The 16,358-nt window shown below is 36.8% G+C and overlaps 1 protein-coding gene across 3 annotated transcripts in view; it reads left to right on the top strand.

The window, feature by feature from the left end:
- The window catches only part of INPP4B (inositol polyphosphate-4-phosphatase type II B), a 319,336-nt gene extending 305,330 nt beyond the window's left edge, over positions 1-14,006 (top strand). The window contains exon 25 of one of the 3 annotated variants that reach the window (XM_041411964.1): positions 12-132. In XM_041411964.1, coding sequence (XP_041267898.1) covers positions 12-132 — 121 coding nt within the window. Of the gene's footprint in view, positions 1-6; positions 5,204-13,921 lie in introns of those variants that run through there. The other 2 variants (XM_041411960.1, XM_041411959.1) reach the window with 2 other exon arrangements.
- Positions 14,007-16,358: the final 2,352 nt, after the last annotated feature.

Raw genomic sequence — 16,358 nt, forward strand, 5'->3', positions numbered from 1 at the left:
CACTAGAGAAGGATGCCGCATAGAGAATGTTCTGAAGAATGTCAAATGCAGAAAGTATGCATTCAACATGATACAGCTGATGGCTTTCCCAAAGTACTACAGACCTCCAGAGGGGACATATGGAAAAGCTGACACCTAAGTTTAACAAAAGTGAAATCAGGAGCATATATCACGCTAATTAGTGAATATAACAACCGCTGTTTATGACGCATGAATTGGGAATGTATAACCAGTGGAGGTGTTATTTTTATAAGATTTTATCATTTTATATTGAAATTAATCTGGTTAGTCATTATGAAATAAATACTATGGAAAAGCAATGGACTGGATATTCTGAAAATCAAATATATTCAACTATCTTTGTGAAATTGAAGCTTAGTATGACTCATAAGCCAGCTGGAATTAGTTTCTGGGGTCATTTGATTGAAGATTAAAAAGGGAAGTGGCATTTGCTGTAGGAACAGAGATTAGTAATCTGGAAGGTGGCATTCTGACTCCAAACCAAACCCTGAGATTTGATTTAAGGGGTCTCTTACTACTGGAAAAGGTGTTTTCTGTAACCAGCAGAGTACTGAGGTGTTGCTCTCTAATGATTAAACGCTTCACAGAAATATTTATGAAAGATGCTAATGTTAATATCTGGGCTAAATATAATTTGGGTAATTACAATTAGCTTCTTTACATAACTTCATAGTATGTTTTTAGTAATTGCAGACTGTAATTTCAGTAATTCTATTCTGATTCCCTGCAGTTCATTTGGATGTATCACTTCTGGTTTTCTGCACCCCAGCCAAATACCAGTTACTTCACTTTCACATGAATCGCACTGAAATCAGGGAGATAATTCCAGAAGTAAGGTGACCTGAATTTGACCTCCTATTTAGTGTAAACCCTTAAAAGTAAATTTTCTTTAGTGGTAGGGAAAATAAGTTGTATATACAGGAGTTAATGTATCTTTGGCCTATGAAAACATATGTTATTACAAAGCCTGAAATAAATGTTATGAGTAAACTGGTGTACTAGGACTAGTTAGCCACTGCAGCTGATTTATACCAAATCTGTAATGCTGCAGGTAGACACTCTAGGATGAAGAGCTATCAGCTTTAAAAATAAATGTTAATGCTTTGCCAGGTTGTGTTAGTCGTGAAATTTGTCTTGCAAAGAACATTTGTGTTTTCTAATTGGGTCTGTTTACTACCTTCTTCTGCCTCCCAGAGAGAAATACAATTTAAAATTCCCAAGTATTCACTGGTTACTGACCTTTATGTAATGCCTTCTTTCCATATCCAGAGCAGAAGTATGAGAAATGTATCCTATTGAAACTACCCTGGGAATTTGAGCATCTGTAGGAAATTGTAATTGCCATGGATAAAGAAGTAAATGTTTGCTTACTCCTATGGAAGTCAAAGAAATCTCTATACACCATGACTTTTAATTTGTTCTTTTTAATCCATTAATACCCATTACTGGGTATAAATCTGTAACTATAACAGAATTTAAGAGCCTGATTCTGCAAATTTTATTTGGGCGATCCATGGAACTGATCTGTAATTTAGCTAAAATTAAATGTATCTTGTATATTTGCAAGATCAGGCTTTGGATTTTGTAGGAAAACATCAGAAAGAGATCCTCATTCTAATATTCATTGACTTCAGTGGAGCCAGAAATTCACCTATACAATATATTAACTAATTGGAACTACTTTTTCCAAGAAAAGTAGATAATGTATGTAGTGTTTTGGTGCGTTAGTTTTTTATTTCTATTATATAATGTGCTGTCATTAATTGCTTCCTTTTTCTTGGAATGTATTACTTCAGTATATGTCAGAAGAGTTGACAATGCATCACAGATAAGCTCAGACTGATGAGAACATAATGCCTTGATTTTTTCTTGTCATGTACCAGTAGAAGTGGACAGTACACATTGGGTGGCTGGATATGTGCATAAATTAGTGTTTGTCTATTAATATAATGTAGCTGGTCTGTGTGAAATTTTTTTGTGGATTTATGGAGCATAATCCTTCCTAGAAAAGTAATGTTTTCTTCTGTCAGGCTGCTGCACTAGTCTTCACTACATACATGTTTATTATTAGCTTAAAAAAGCCCAACATATGCAGTTTAGAGATAGTGATAAATTCCTCGTGGATCACTGATATATCTCCAGATATGTAGTAGAGAATGCCAACACAATAATTCTGAAACTATCTGTAAAAATCTCATTGGAGATGGTGTTCTCTGCTGGGTGCTGTAGATACCTAAACTTCTTTATCTTAGTCCCATTGGCATTCTGTCAAGTTAAAAATATGAAATTATCTAGATTTTCTTGTCAGGAAAATAGTTTTTCAAGATTTTGCCTCAGGATTTTAATCCTGCCCAGGCTCTAAATTGCTGTTGTCACTACCGTGTTATTTTTGTGAAGCTGTTTTTCACGTTGAAGCCATGGAAGAAAAAATGGCACTGGATTACTGTACTTTTTGTTTTAACAGCCATTCACAGTATGTTCTTGTGAAATTAAATAAGCTCTTATTTACTAAAGATTATTAAGACAAAACCACAAGCACATCAGTCGGCTGCAGTGAAACTTCATTGTGCTCAGGCCATTACAGAAGAGTTGGCTGAATTCTGCGCTAAATAGTACTGAAATTTTTCTCACGAATATTTGGATTAGAACATCTTGTTGTAGGTCAGGAGAGCTTTATAAAACCTGCTGAGTGCTCCAAGTCTCCTGGAAAAGCCTCGTTGCTTCAGTAGCAAAAAAGGCCCAAATGTTTTGTTGTTTGGTCAGTGCCTGCTGGTGGTCCCTGTGGGCAAAGGCTGTGCCATCAGCTGACCATGGATTCAAAATTCGTGGGTTTTCTGGTATGCCTTTTATAAAGAAACAAAGAGGGGTTTGCTGCAGGTTGATGGTTGTGTTACACGGAGTACATTTACTCTGTGTGGCAGCTTCTTCCAGCCCTGTGAGTTGTTGGAATGTCTAACAGAGGAGTTAAATCATCCCTAGGGTCTTGCACATTATCTTGTAGCTCACTGTGGCTTTCAGATTAGTAAAACTACACAACTTAATTTTTATAAGCAAACTACATTGTTTGTTTTGCAGAGGGATAAGGTAAGCATAGTGATTTTGATGGTGGCTTTGCAAAAACTGTTCCATAACTGCTCTCTTAAAACTTTTGTAAGGTATAAAATAATCTGCTTTTAGAGGAGGGCAGTTCTCAAGGGCCAGAAGATCAAAATTCAAAAATACATCTGGCATCTAAAGCCAAATCTTGTCTTACAGATGATATTATTTGTAGAAATCAAATCAGGGTCTGTGTTGAGGAATCCTGAAATAGGGGCTTTTAGCTTTCAATATTTCTACAATGCATCACACACTTACATGGGGGTTTTGTCCCACAGAGTAATGACTAAATAGAGAGCTAGTCTGAAATACCTAAAAATATAAGGAAAGGAATGTTAAAGTATTTTTTCCCCAGAAATTATTGTAATATTGTTATAGTACATGTCTGTGACTGATATTATATTATCTATTGTTTATAATACATGTTTATGACTGACATTAAACAGTCAGGTCTTTTTTTTCTGAAGTCTTTTGAGGAATTTAAAATACATTCTGATTAATGTTTATATTTTGGCTTTTATGGAGTAATTAGGAACCAAAAATTTTTAATTATGTTATCTGATTTTTGTCTATGTGAAGCTATGTATTTTGATGGAATCCTAGCAATGTGTGTGTTATAAAGAAAAAATAATTTAGGAGGACAACTGAAACAAAATATTAACTGAGAAGTAGTGTTAATGAAGCCCTTTGCAATCTTAATTTTTTGGTGTTTGAACTTTGCCATTACATAAGTGAAATGAGGAAATTAACAAACAATTTTATGTCTAAATCAATCTCTCCTGATGAAAATTCACTTAGTTGCAGTGGAATAACTTGAAATGGTATTCTAAATCTTCACTAGTAATTTTGGCATAATGAAGTGCAACACTTCATTTTGAAACCTGCTCTATAATATGCCTATTGAAAGTTTCAGGAAAAACTTATTTTTATTTCTAGATTAAACACAAGTTCCAAGAAATCCTTTGGTCCATTTAAAAAAAAAGCAGAAAATGCACTGAACATCAGCTAGTGTAATAAAGAAAGGAATTGCATTGAATTCAACTATGCAGCAAAATTACTTGTGTGAATTAATTTATGTAATCACTTAAGAGTCTTATACGTACATTGTGTCAGTTGGTTATGTTGTAAACTTGAAACCATTGATATCTATATTTATGCTCTTTTTTATTATAAAGAAGTGTACTGTATAGGCAGTGCCATGAGACATGAATATGCATCTTGCTTTTCACTTCTTTGCAGCTTAAAAGCATATGTTTATAATGGAAATGCTTTAAAGTAATTTGCTGTTCTTGAAGACACAAACTTACCTTGTATATTACATGTTTACAAAAAAAAAATCATACAAATGCTTTTTTAGAGAGAAAAAAAATCAGAGACTTCAGTCCTTAAAACATTGGTTTTTTCCCTTAGCCATGCAACACCTCAACTGTTTTGTTGCCAAGCATTTGGCTTACACTCTGCAGGACTCAAACATTTATTTTCTCTTTCTTTCATAGCATCTGCTGAATAAGTAATATAACTGCCATGACTATCAGCATGACACTCATGATCCAAGGTTAAAACATTTGCTCAAATAGGAGCAAATACTTCAGGATAAATAAACTACAAGAAACTTGTGAACCAGCGTCTCCGTGTTCTAAAGAGCTGAAACACAAGGCACAGGATTTGTGTGCTGACTGGGAAAAAGAGTTACAGTAGGAGTCTGACTATGATAAAAGAGTGCCAGGTTCAGAGTAGTGAGACTTGAACCACACTGCTCTTACTTAGAGTTCTAACTGTTGGCAGTGGTATTTGATTACTCTTTCCATGCATGCAAAATGCTTTAAAAGTTTTCAGCACTTCTGTTTATGAATGGTCTGACTTTAAAACTTCTAAAAAAACCAAATTACTTTGGTACCTGTTTTCTTTTTGTGTAGCTGTTCCTTTCTTAAATTCTGGAGCACATAGGGGTGTGTATAAGTAACATTAACAGGACTTCAGTCCGCAGCATGTGTTTGCCCAGAGAAACAAAGCACAATTATAGGAATTCAATGCTTTTTATGTTTCAGGGTTTATCATTTTTGTTTCATTGCTGTTTGTAAGCCATGTCCATTGTACACTATGTGTATATTTTTATTTAAATAAATTTAATGTTTATTTTTTATGTTTCTGACATTTTTGTTTGTTATTAATTTTTCATTGTCATTGTGGTGGTGTTGCCCGGAGGGAGGATTGTCCATGCTGATGAGAGTGTGTTCCCTCCTAAAGGAGTTGGTGGGAGCCCACTCAAAGGTCTCATCACCACTAGGAGCAAGGATTTAAGAAAAGTTCTGATACAACAGTTAAAAAGCCTGCAATGAGCAAAAATTAATAGTTCCTATTCTTCTCAGTTTTACCATAACTTTCATCTCAGAACCAGGTGGGTCATGCATTTTCTAGTGCAGAGCAAACAAAACATTCACATGCCCATAAGGAAATCCCTTTCACATAACTCTTGATCTGTAATTCAGGCAGGATCAACACTTTTCGTAATGAAGGCTTTTAAAAAGGTGACGTCATGCTTTGTCTGGCATTACATCTTCACCATCTCAGTGAATTACCTCCTTGGGAAATAATTGCTTCTGTGCTGTTTTCTTGAGCTTCTGTTGGTATCTAGATTTATTATATGATCTCTCACCACAATGAAAGGTAAGTTTCCCATGGTGGGCTGAAATGTAATAAACAGAGCTTCTTTTTGCGTATATGATAAAATGTGGCTCATCTGTACTATCAGTACTATGAATAGAAGGTGGTTGCATAATTTAGTATCTCTGTTTATATGTTAGCATTTTTAGTTTTACTAAAATATATTTAGTGAGATTTTGTCATAAAACATGCAAGGTATAATATTATATACATTATAATATATAATACTTATATAATACTTTCAAGGTTCTTGATAACCTTTAGAAAACACTAGGAATTAGTGCTTCTTTGGAAATAAGTTAAAAAGCTGTTAGCATTCAGCTAACAGGAGCCTAGAGTTCTGTCTCTTACTAATAAAAGCGAAAGTCTTTTAAAATTACTTTGTCTCACTTGGCATGTTTATGGATTTTATTTTCCTTCTAAACTGGAAGCCACTTTCTTCTCACAACAATGTAAGAGACAAAAAGAAAAAGAACCTACAGCTGAAGTGAGATGATAGAATAATATGATAGGAAAAAATATGTTTTCACTGATTCCCTTTCTAATGTTACGTCAGGGTGTGCTTGAGTATATGACATAATATTTCTGAACCACAGTCTGCAGAGTTCTACACTGGGATGACCATTGCTGCCAGTAAGAGAATGTGTTCACAAATGCTGCTTCTGCTAGGCAAGAGCTTTCCTGTGAGTTTAGTGATGAATCTTGTACAAATCACAGCCTTTAATAGGTATGTGACAGATGCTCTTTATGCAATTGAGGACAAGAAGGTTTTAGATGCAAACTAGACTGTGTGCTGCTTGCTATGCCCAACTAAACAGACCCTTTGCATTTCTGTGTAGGCTGTCTGTGCCCAGTCCTAACCCAGTACACAAATGAGAAGTACACTTGCTCTGCTGCAGGGAAAATTCTTGACATTATCAGAGTAGATGTAAGCTGCTTCTAAATAAGCTGGGATAAGAAGTTGAATTGAAAGATTTCTTCCATGTGTTTGTTTACATATATATACGTACATATTATATTCACATTTTATTTTTTTTTTATATGTTGTAGGATAGCAAAGGGCAGTGACACATGATCAGTTGAAAAATTGAACTTGTGATGTTTCTAGCAAATACAATTTTGCTATTGGAAATGTGGCACCAAAGATAGGCTCACATGAACAAAGCTGTGGCTTGTAGCATGCCTGGTGGTATGTGATTCTAATGGTAAGTTGCTTCTGTGGAAAAAAACAGAGAGAGAAATGGGAAAGGGAAGGTGTTTCCCAGACTGGAGTCTGCCATTCCTGTCAGGAGTTTGAAGATCTCAAGCCCTGGCTGGCTGTTTCCTCTAATAACTCTGTTGTCACTAACTGAAGTGGGGCTTGGTCAGGGCAATTCTCTCTGCTGCCAGGTTATGAGCTCGGTATTCATGTGCTCTCATGAAAACAAAAGGCTTCAGTCAGGGGACACAAAGAGGAGGAAGGAAGAGGCTAATTCTGTCCCAGTAGAAATCACTTTCCTAAGTGTCTGCTCTAGTAGTACCAGACCACAGGTGCAAAGCTGTGAGAATAACAGCAGAAGAACAAGGAAAGAATACTGCTATCCTTCCCCAGCAAAGTCTACATGTTATATCCATTTTTCATGGAACAATAATTTTGATTGCTGCAATTTACAGGGCTGCTGACTTGAACAAAATTAGAACAACTGTCATAGATAAGCAGAGCAGAATTCACCCCTTGGGTGATATCATTCCTCAGTAGTTTTGTTTTAGAGGCAGAAAAGTTTAAGGTCTAGTCCTAAAGTCATTATTCACAAGCAGAGAATCAGAAATGGGGCACTTCAGGTGAGAAACTCCAAGGACCAGGTTCTGTGAGAGGTTTCAGAATCATTAACATTCCTCAACTTTGGTTCAGAACTGCAAAAAACATTTTGTTTTGTACAAGGCCCCACACAGGAAAAACATATTCATAGTCATGACAAGGAATTTGATGGTAGTTTCCTGTAAATTATTATAATAAGTAGCTGATGCTAATGAACTTGCATACAGAAGGAAATATATGCCATCAACACAGTCTCTTTAGAAGGACTTTTTTAGTGGAGTAAAATATTCAAAAGCATCTGAATGGGATCTGGTTTTGTTAGTAAGATATAGTACCCAACTTTCTTGGGCACTTATCAGCATTTAAAACACATCACATAAATAGGAGCTTAAGTCTGGTTTCCTTCTTAAATCGAGGTAGATTCTCAATACTCTCTATTTGAATTTAACTTATCTTTGGTATGAAATATTACAGTCTGGCTTTTCCTGTTTTTCAAACAAGACCAGAGTACCACGAAATAGTGACAAGGTTGTCAAACAATGTATATAAATGGAGTAATCTGACTTGATTCTGCTTGCAGATGGAAACTCAAAGTCTTAATGACAAAGATGAGACTGATGTTACTGTGGTTAACATCTGGACTGGTTTCCAGCAGCCAAATTCAGCTGCCTGCTCTGTAATATGGCAGCTCTCAGCCAGACTCAGCTGGAACTCAGTAATACCAAAAGAACCTCTCAATAAATCCCAGCCTTCTTACCACTCAGCAACATGAATTATGTTCTAGTGTTGGGGATTAATGGGCAAGCCCAACTGTCCCCCATCACCCCATCTCTGCATCATGGCAGGTGGGTTCTCTTTTCAGAGAGCAGCTGTGTTGTGGTGGTTATGTGAGTGAACTCAGGGTTCAGCTCATGGAATATATGTGAAGCCCCCGGCAGATAAACGTAATAAAAAATAAGAACACAGGTAATAAAATCAGGGACCAAAGAGATCTATGAACTATGTAAGGAAGGTTATATCTAAGCTCTGCATTTTAGACTGCATTCAACTTTTGTCTTCACCTGAGATGTTCTTGGAGTTGGAAGATTTTGCTGCTTTATGACTGTGGTAGCAGCTACAATGGACATACACTGCAGGAATATCAACATAAAAATAACCTTGAACAAATAACAGGATTGTTGCAAGGGCTGTTGCTGATTGGCCAAAAAGGTATTGTGCACAAACATTCTCGTACAGGCAAAATCATTTTGAGGGAAAAATGGTTGCACCACTTTGTACATTCTGCCAACAGCAAGGGATGAGGATAGTGCTCAGCTGAGAACGTAAGGAGTGTAAGAATGCATCAAGGCAGTCCCTTTTATGATTGATAAAAATTGTAGTCATATCCAAAGATTACAAAGCATTTTAGAAGTTGATTGCAAGTCCTAAATGCTTCTAAGTACTTTTAATTAAGTTTAAATAGGTTAATTATTTACACTGTTCAACAGGAATATTTGATACAAATCAAGGTAATTTCCAGCGTGAATTAAAAACAACTCCCAAACTCACAAAATAACATTAGTTACTATAAATCAATACTTTTAATGGCTACCTTTACCTCCTCATGATACACTACCTCCATTCTTTGTTGAAAGAGAGGATTGTTTTTTAAAAAATTAAAAATCAAGGGTTTTACTTTTTTAATATCAGTATGGGAAATAGAAGTGATAATTTCATGAGCGGGAAGTAGTAGCTGTTAGCAGGTTTTTAGTGTGTGAATCCAGTTAGTGTACTTAGGTATAAAATGCTGAGTAAGAGTTTAAAAAAGAAAAAAGTGGAGCACCCAGTTTATATTCACATATTCATGGGCATAGTTAATGGACATCAGCAGGGGAGATGTGATCCCACACTTTTTAAAAATCAAGAGGAAAGCAGTGCACAGCATGCAATTCCCTTTTGCACTAAACTTATTAAGTCAAATCAGTTTTTCCAAGCACATAGTCTAGAGTTCTGGCACTTAATTCCTTTTGATCTTCTGCCTGCTAAATTCTGCTTCCCACTGTGCTAGCATGCCGTTTATTTTTAACAGATAATTTGTTTGGACACCATTAAAATGAAAATACTGCAACATCTAGCACTATTAAGGCACTGAAATTCCTCTGAAGTTATTAACTGTCTGCACACACCCACACACACATATAGCCATTTGCACAAGGGAAAATTGTAGAGTTAAGAAAACGCCGCTGTTACGTTCAAGAGCACGAAGCACACAAAATACAGGATCTTGACTTTTGCAAAGCCAGCATTACAGAATACTCCCACTAATTTCTGTGTTTGAGGTGCAGCTCTCATAGCTGTTAGGTGTCTGGAGAAGACTGCTATGATGTGATAGGTTTTAAATGGGAGATTTTCGGGCTGAGTCAATTGATTTTTCTTTTCATTACAATATGACGTTAATTCAAAACTTTTCCATGATTAGTGTTCTGAAAAGCATATTTCCTAATTTTGGATTCTTTTTTCACCTGAGCACTACTTAGTATAAGGTGTTTTCTGTACCAGTAATGCACATCTTTGGCATGAGGGTTTTCATTCTCCTTACACCCTTCTGTGAGGAGCATGTTAAAATGTTTTAAATATTTCAGTATCAATTACACTGTGATTATACTACTTTTTTTTTTTTTTCATACAAAACTAGTTGTTCACTGACTCACTGACTTTTAGTGGTGGGCCTACAAACAGATCCTACCCCCAGGTGTGCTCCACTTGCAGTAGCCAGATCCACATTGGTTTGAGTACCAAGAGTTTAAATAGCCCTAAATGCTGATGGATTCTTGACAAGGGCTGATAGGGCCCTTAGCCACCATGTCATGGAGCCTCATTAACAAAGAAAACAAGATCTTGGGCTCACACACAGATTAACTCATTGCTCTCCTTCAGGGAGGTGGGTCTGGGAGAAGGGTGGTGGCACCTTAGCTGGGAATGGAACTGTGTGCATCCAATGACCTTCAGGTATTTTCATGGTTTGTGATTGCACCCTCATGAATCATAAATACTGTCATAATCCCATGGCCTACTAAATATCCTGACCTTTTGTCTTCCTCTAACACCTCTTATCTCCTTTTCAAGTAATGATCTAATTAGTAATTCATGATTTAATGAATAACCTACTTAAGTAATATGAGTTCATGTCCTCAGAAAGGATGATATTACAAAAGATAACCAGACACATGAGAAGTTCCTTCTATGGATTTAATACTCTGGTGAGTCTTGATCTGCATCATCCCTAGGTCAATAAATCCCTGCCACTATCAGCAGTATAGATCTCTGACACTGCAGGAAGATTCTAGTACCTAGTTTTCCTCTGCCAGTATTTTTTTTTACAATCTAGCTTCCTGCTTTCATTGCTTGTCTGGTAACTTGGGAAGACGGATGAAAAACTGGGTCGGGAGAACTGTTGTACAAGCTTTGCCCTTTGAGCCCTGCAGAATTGCTCAACAGAGAACTCTTAAAAATTAAGGCAAAAGTGCAGGCTCAGCAAACAGTATGTACAAGTCATGCTATCAAGTTATACCTCAAGAACAGGAATCAGATCCACCAGGAGAAAATTCTGTGGGACAGCTTTTCCTTGGATGTGCCAATTACAAATAGGGAGCACTTCAGTAAAACATAGGGGTCTGGCTCAGGTCAGATTTCATTATGCAGTAGGGAAAATATGGCAGATTAGCCTTTTTGGATCTAGGTTAAGTAGAACATCTACTTATCCAAGGCTTGGAAAATGTAGGTCTTAAAGTGAGTTTTCACTAAACTTGTTAAGAGGACAAAGTTATGATGTGAATTCCAGTGAGACAACCAAAGCCTGGAATCTGTAACAAAATCATTCCTATCACAAGGCAAAAGGATCAGCTAGTACCCACCTAATCTTCTGCAGGATAATGCAGTTCAGGTATAATTGCCACTTACCTTCTTCAAAATGCGCATTTGTTTCATCTATCAGGTATAGAACACATTTTGTTCTGACTTTCATTGCGTTTCTTTAACTTGGGCTTCTGTCTTCCATCCAAGGCAGGATGAACATAGATAAACTTGATATTTGTGGGTGCACATTTATTTTAATATTTAATAGAAAATTATGTGGTCCTCCAATAAAATTTTGAAGTGTCATCTGCTATAAGAATAAAGTGTACACCCACAAATATGAAGTTAATCTATGCTTATGTGTCTTGGTTTGAAAAGACAGGTGTCTGCTAAGGAAGGCAGGAGCCTCCCTTGAAATGGCAGAATGTAAACCCCCTCCCTCCAAATTATTATAATTCTGAAATTAAGGGGTTCTCAGGCAGAAATATTGGAGTAGAAATAACAATTATTCATTAGGGAAAAAATAAAAATAAAATAAAAATTATGTAATACAAAACAACACCGACCGAGTCAGAATACAATCTGACACCCTGTGGGTAAGGATTTTGGTAGCAGTCCCGTTAAATGGTGGCTGCAGCCCTACTGGAGTGACAGATGTGGTTCTGTTGAAGCAGTCATCCTGTAGAAGGGTGGAGTTTTCCTTTGAAGATCCAGTGGTGGTGTAGATGGGCCTGGTCTTCCTCTGGGAATCCAGTGGAAAACAAAGATGCTGCTCTGGGAATCCAGTAGAAAAGGCTGACTGGTATTCCAAGTCTCAGATTATCTCCAGGTAGGAATGCTTAGCTCCTCACCCTGGGTGTAGCATCTCACAATGAGGTGATGTAATTTTATCAGTCATGCAGTAACACTCAATGGCTCATTAACAAAATATATTTCCCAGAGGGAGGATTGGTTGTGGAAGAGATAAAGCAAACTGCCCCACCTGCTTTTAACAGGTGGCCCAATTAACAGAAGATAACTGCCCCACCTCCAACAGATGGCAACAGAATACACACCCCAGCCACATCTTGTATTTCCAACCCAAGACATTATGAAACTGAAACAGGACAATAAATTTGACAGCAGGAAAACAAACAAACAAAAAAAAAATAGTCTAGAAATAACATTCTGACAATGTTATTCATAACACGATCAAAACCAGGATTTGGATGGAGCCTTTATGTATATTTAAAATCAGTTAATCAAGCAAATACCTGATTATTTGGAACAAAAGGTATGTCACTCTTGAGTATTCTATTTTAGTCCTAAATTTCCTTTTGGAAGGTTTGGTTTGATATTTTGATGGGGAATAACTAATACAGTTTTACTGGTAAAGTCCTTATTTTCAGGTCATGCTAAGGCCGTAAGTCAGTGGAGAACTATATGTAATGTACTTCTTATTTGGAAAAAAATACTATTCATTCCATCTGAAATAAGATATTACTCAAGTGAAAATAGTTATAAAAATTAGCCAAATCGGTCAGGAAAACTAAGTGTCCTGCTTGTTGGCATTTTGATCAGCATGCTTCAAACTTAAAAACTAGAATAGCAAGCTCAGCCCTCTTGCATTGCACTAAAAACTTTATTCCACTTCAACAGTTTCTTCAAGCATTTTCTCCCAGTGTACTGCTCAGTTCATGACTGGGTTTGAAAGGAAATGTGTCATAATATCTCCTATTTCTCTAATGCATTTTTGAAACAGCAAAATGAAGACTAATAGCAATTAAGGCAAATTAATCAGCACACAAGACAGATAGGAGAGTTTTGTAACCATTCCTATCTGAGGCAGCTGAATGTTTGTAAATACTTTGCTTACTCTTTGCTTCCCTACAGCAATCCATGTCCCAGGAGCTTGACCTTGGAATGTTATCTGTATGTTAAACTCCTCTCTTTGTCTGGTATTTGCAACAGTTTTTATTGGGTGATAATCTTCACCCTCTTCCACTGTCTAGAAAGTGTCATAAAGCAAAAGGGGAAAAGGTGTAGTGCACAGTAATATGTATTTTTCTCCTAACAATGTGTGTGTATATAGATATATATATTGTGCAGCAGTGGGAATACAGAGACATAACACGTTTTGTCTTATATACCTTATTCTACAGCAAATTACCATCACTGTGCTGATATATTCTTGAGTTTGAGATGTAGACTTCAGCAGTAAAAATGCTACTGATCACAGTTTTTTGAGTTGCTAACTGCATTGAGATTTTGCAAATGATGCAAGATGTAATACATTGCCATCCCAGTTCCAAGACTGCAATCTAAATTTAATGCTGCTTTATTTCTTTTGACCTGCTGGAGGAATTGTGATGAATTCCACACATCAAAATGTTTTCCAAAAGAAAATGAAATCTTTGCATTTCTCTCATTGATAAATTTATCATTTTCAGGTATCATTAAGACTATCACATTTTAAAATGGCATGGGTTTTATAAGACAAATCTTTATTATAATTCCATATTTTATTAGTATATTTGCAGGAGCCCTGGGGATATCCAGTGAGAAGCTCTGAGGCCATGATGGGCACGAGGCCGTCTCCTCAAGGAGCTGGTGTTGTGATAGTGGTTTTCCTCCTGAGGAAGCTGTCATTTATCAGTAAGGTGAGGCAAATCCTCCACAACCAAAGGCTCCATCTTGACAGGATGAGCTGGATGAGAAGGGAAGATCCATTTAAAAAAAAAAAAAAAAAAAAAAAGAGCTGAAGCTGATAACTCATTCACTGTTTCTTTTCCCTGTAAAGACTTTTATAACAGGTTATTTATATCTGAACTTACCATAACAAAGAGAACAAGACAAACAATGGTCCAAATAGATGGATATGGAAAAAAATAGTTGTGCGCTTCTATGGAATGTCAGATCCTATTGCTTTGTTCAATAGAGCTTCCTAGGACTTGAGGCCAGAAGAAATAATGAACTCCTCCATGCTTCATGTTATAAGATATACTTCTACTTTAAAACAAATTTCTTTAATTAGACTGAAGGACTTTGCTCTTTAGAAATACATAATTAATTGCTTATAAAACCCAGAGATTTCCTTAAGTCCCTTGGCTGTGGTATGACATGAACCAGACCATACATGACTGATACCCACATGTGCATACAGACTCCTTAGTGGGATGTGTAGGAATCACCTGCAAGCTTTCTCATGTGCTCTTCTTCACCAGGAGTGGTTATTTTATCCAATATTTCCTAGTGAATCCAAAGCCATTCAGCATGGGAAATAGATGAAGCTTGGCCACATTTAGATAAAGGAAGGAGCACTTGTGCAACTTAGCTCATGTCAGGTTCATGCGAGGTAGTCCTTAGTTTTAGGACAGGCAATTCAAAAACAGCAAATTTAAATATATAATTAAGGATTTTATGTTAAAGTGAGACTTGGTTTATGTCATTTCTGTTTTCTATATTTAGTCTAATTGTTGTTTACATTCCCAGGAGAAAAATGGCCACAGCCAGAAACATCACAAATCCAATTCTTTAAGGAATGTGTGACCTGTCCTCTAAAGATACTAGTCTTTATGTAAGTTAGGAAGGGACTAAATAAGGAGTTCTGAAAAGCAGTTTAAATTAGACACTTATAGCCAAAGTTAGGATTTCTGAATCCTAGCCACAGCAGCTGCCAGCTGTCAGTGCTATTCAGCTAAGGAAAGGAAAAGGAAGCTGTTGTTTAAAAAGTGCAGAGAAGCCTAAGATGTGTTAGAAAAAGCTTTTTCAAGAATGCTCAAGGTATGGAAATGCAAGATAAAAGCTGTTTTAAGGAAGTGAACATGCGGTTGTCTCAATATGTCTGTACTATGTTGCCAGTCTGCAAAAATTCAGCACTAAAAAATCTTTTTTAATAATCAAGAAGCTCATCTTGAATTTAGCCAGCAACAACATTTACTCTGCAGTGACATTAAAAGTAAGTAATTTATGACTGTAGCCCTTAATCTATTTGCAGACAAGACAGTGATATTGAAAGTTGGCTATTGGTCCAGCTGCTTATCTACTTTAATTTTTTACTTGGTGAAAGGAAGTTTTGAAATGAAAGGTAAATAAAATACTTTTCAGCTACATGTAGGGACTTAGTGGCTTTCTCTCTCTGAGCTAATTCAATAGCAAAGCCTGTGCTGAGCCATAAGGTCAAGCTTTTTAACTTGGAAAGGTTAGAAATCATTGTTATTGAAAGCAAGGCTGACTGCACAGCAGGTATGGCTATCAGTGGAATACCTGCCAGCCCCATGACCTGAACAGCAGTGGGAGGGGGATGCAAGACTGCCATTTCAAGGGAAAGAGCCAACAGCCACATTGCTTTAAGCATCTGGATTGTGAGATTAAGCTGACAAATAAAGCATCAGCTTGAATACCATATCCTGAATTCCCCTCTGCAGTGACATGGTTCTCTGAGCTCGGAGGAAATGTAAGGAGTTGCTGAAACTTGCACAGAAGTCACAGAAAAATCACAGCAGTGCTGACAAGAAATTTGGTGGCAGTTTTCACATCTGCATAGCTATAAAAAGCAGTGGCATTCAAATATACAGCAATACATTGGTTGTCCCAAATACCCCTTGGTCTCCTCCCTGCCAAAATGGCTGCCCTTTGTCTTGAAGGAAGAAAGACAAATGAGGAAATTCTCTCTTCAGAAGTTGCTGCCTGCTAGTGGAATAGTGAATAGTCAGCACTTCCAAAAAAGCTCTTTTAATGCCACTACTTCTCGGTCACTGGAACAGAACTGGCTACTTAAACAGACAGGTTTAACAATCATTCCAAACAAAATCAGTTCTCCTTGGGAATATTAAACATCTTGGGTCTGAATGTAGAAAGGTTGGTTTTTGTAGAGGTAGGGTTTTCTGTTTCTCTATCAGCCCTTCAAGACACATTTCAGGTGTAACCACTAATGAAAGCAGCCCTGAGTGTAAATCCTTTGACA

The sequence above is a fragment of the Onychostruthus taczanowskii genome, unplaced genomic scaffold (assembly GCF_017590055.1).
Source record: "Onychostruthus taczanowskii isolate IOZ18803 unplaced genomic scaffold, ASM1759005v1 scaffold38, whole genome shotgun sequence".
Classification (NCBI taxonomy): Eukaryota; Metazoa; Chordata; class Aves; order Passeriformes; family Passeridae; genus Onychostruthus; species Onychostruthus taczanowskii.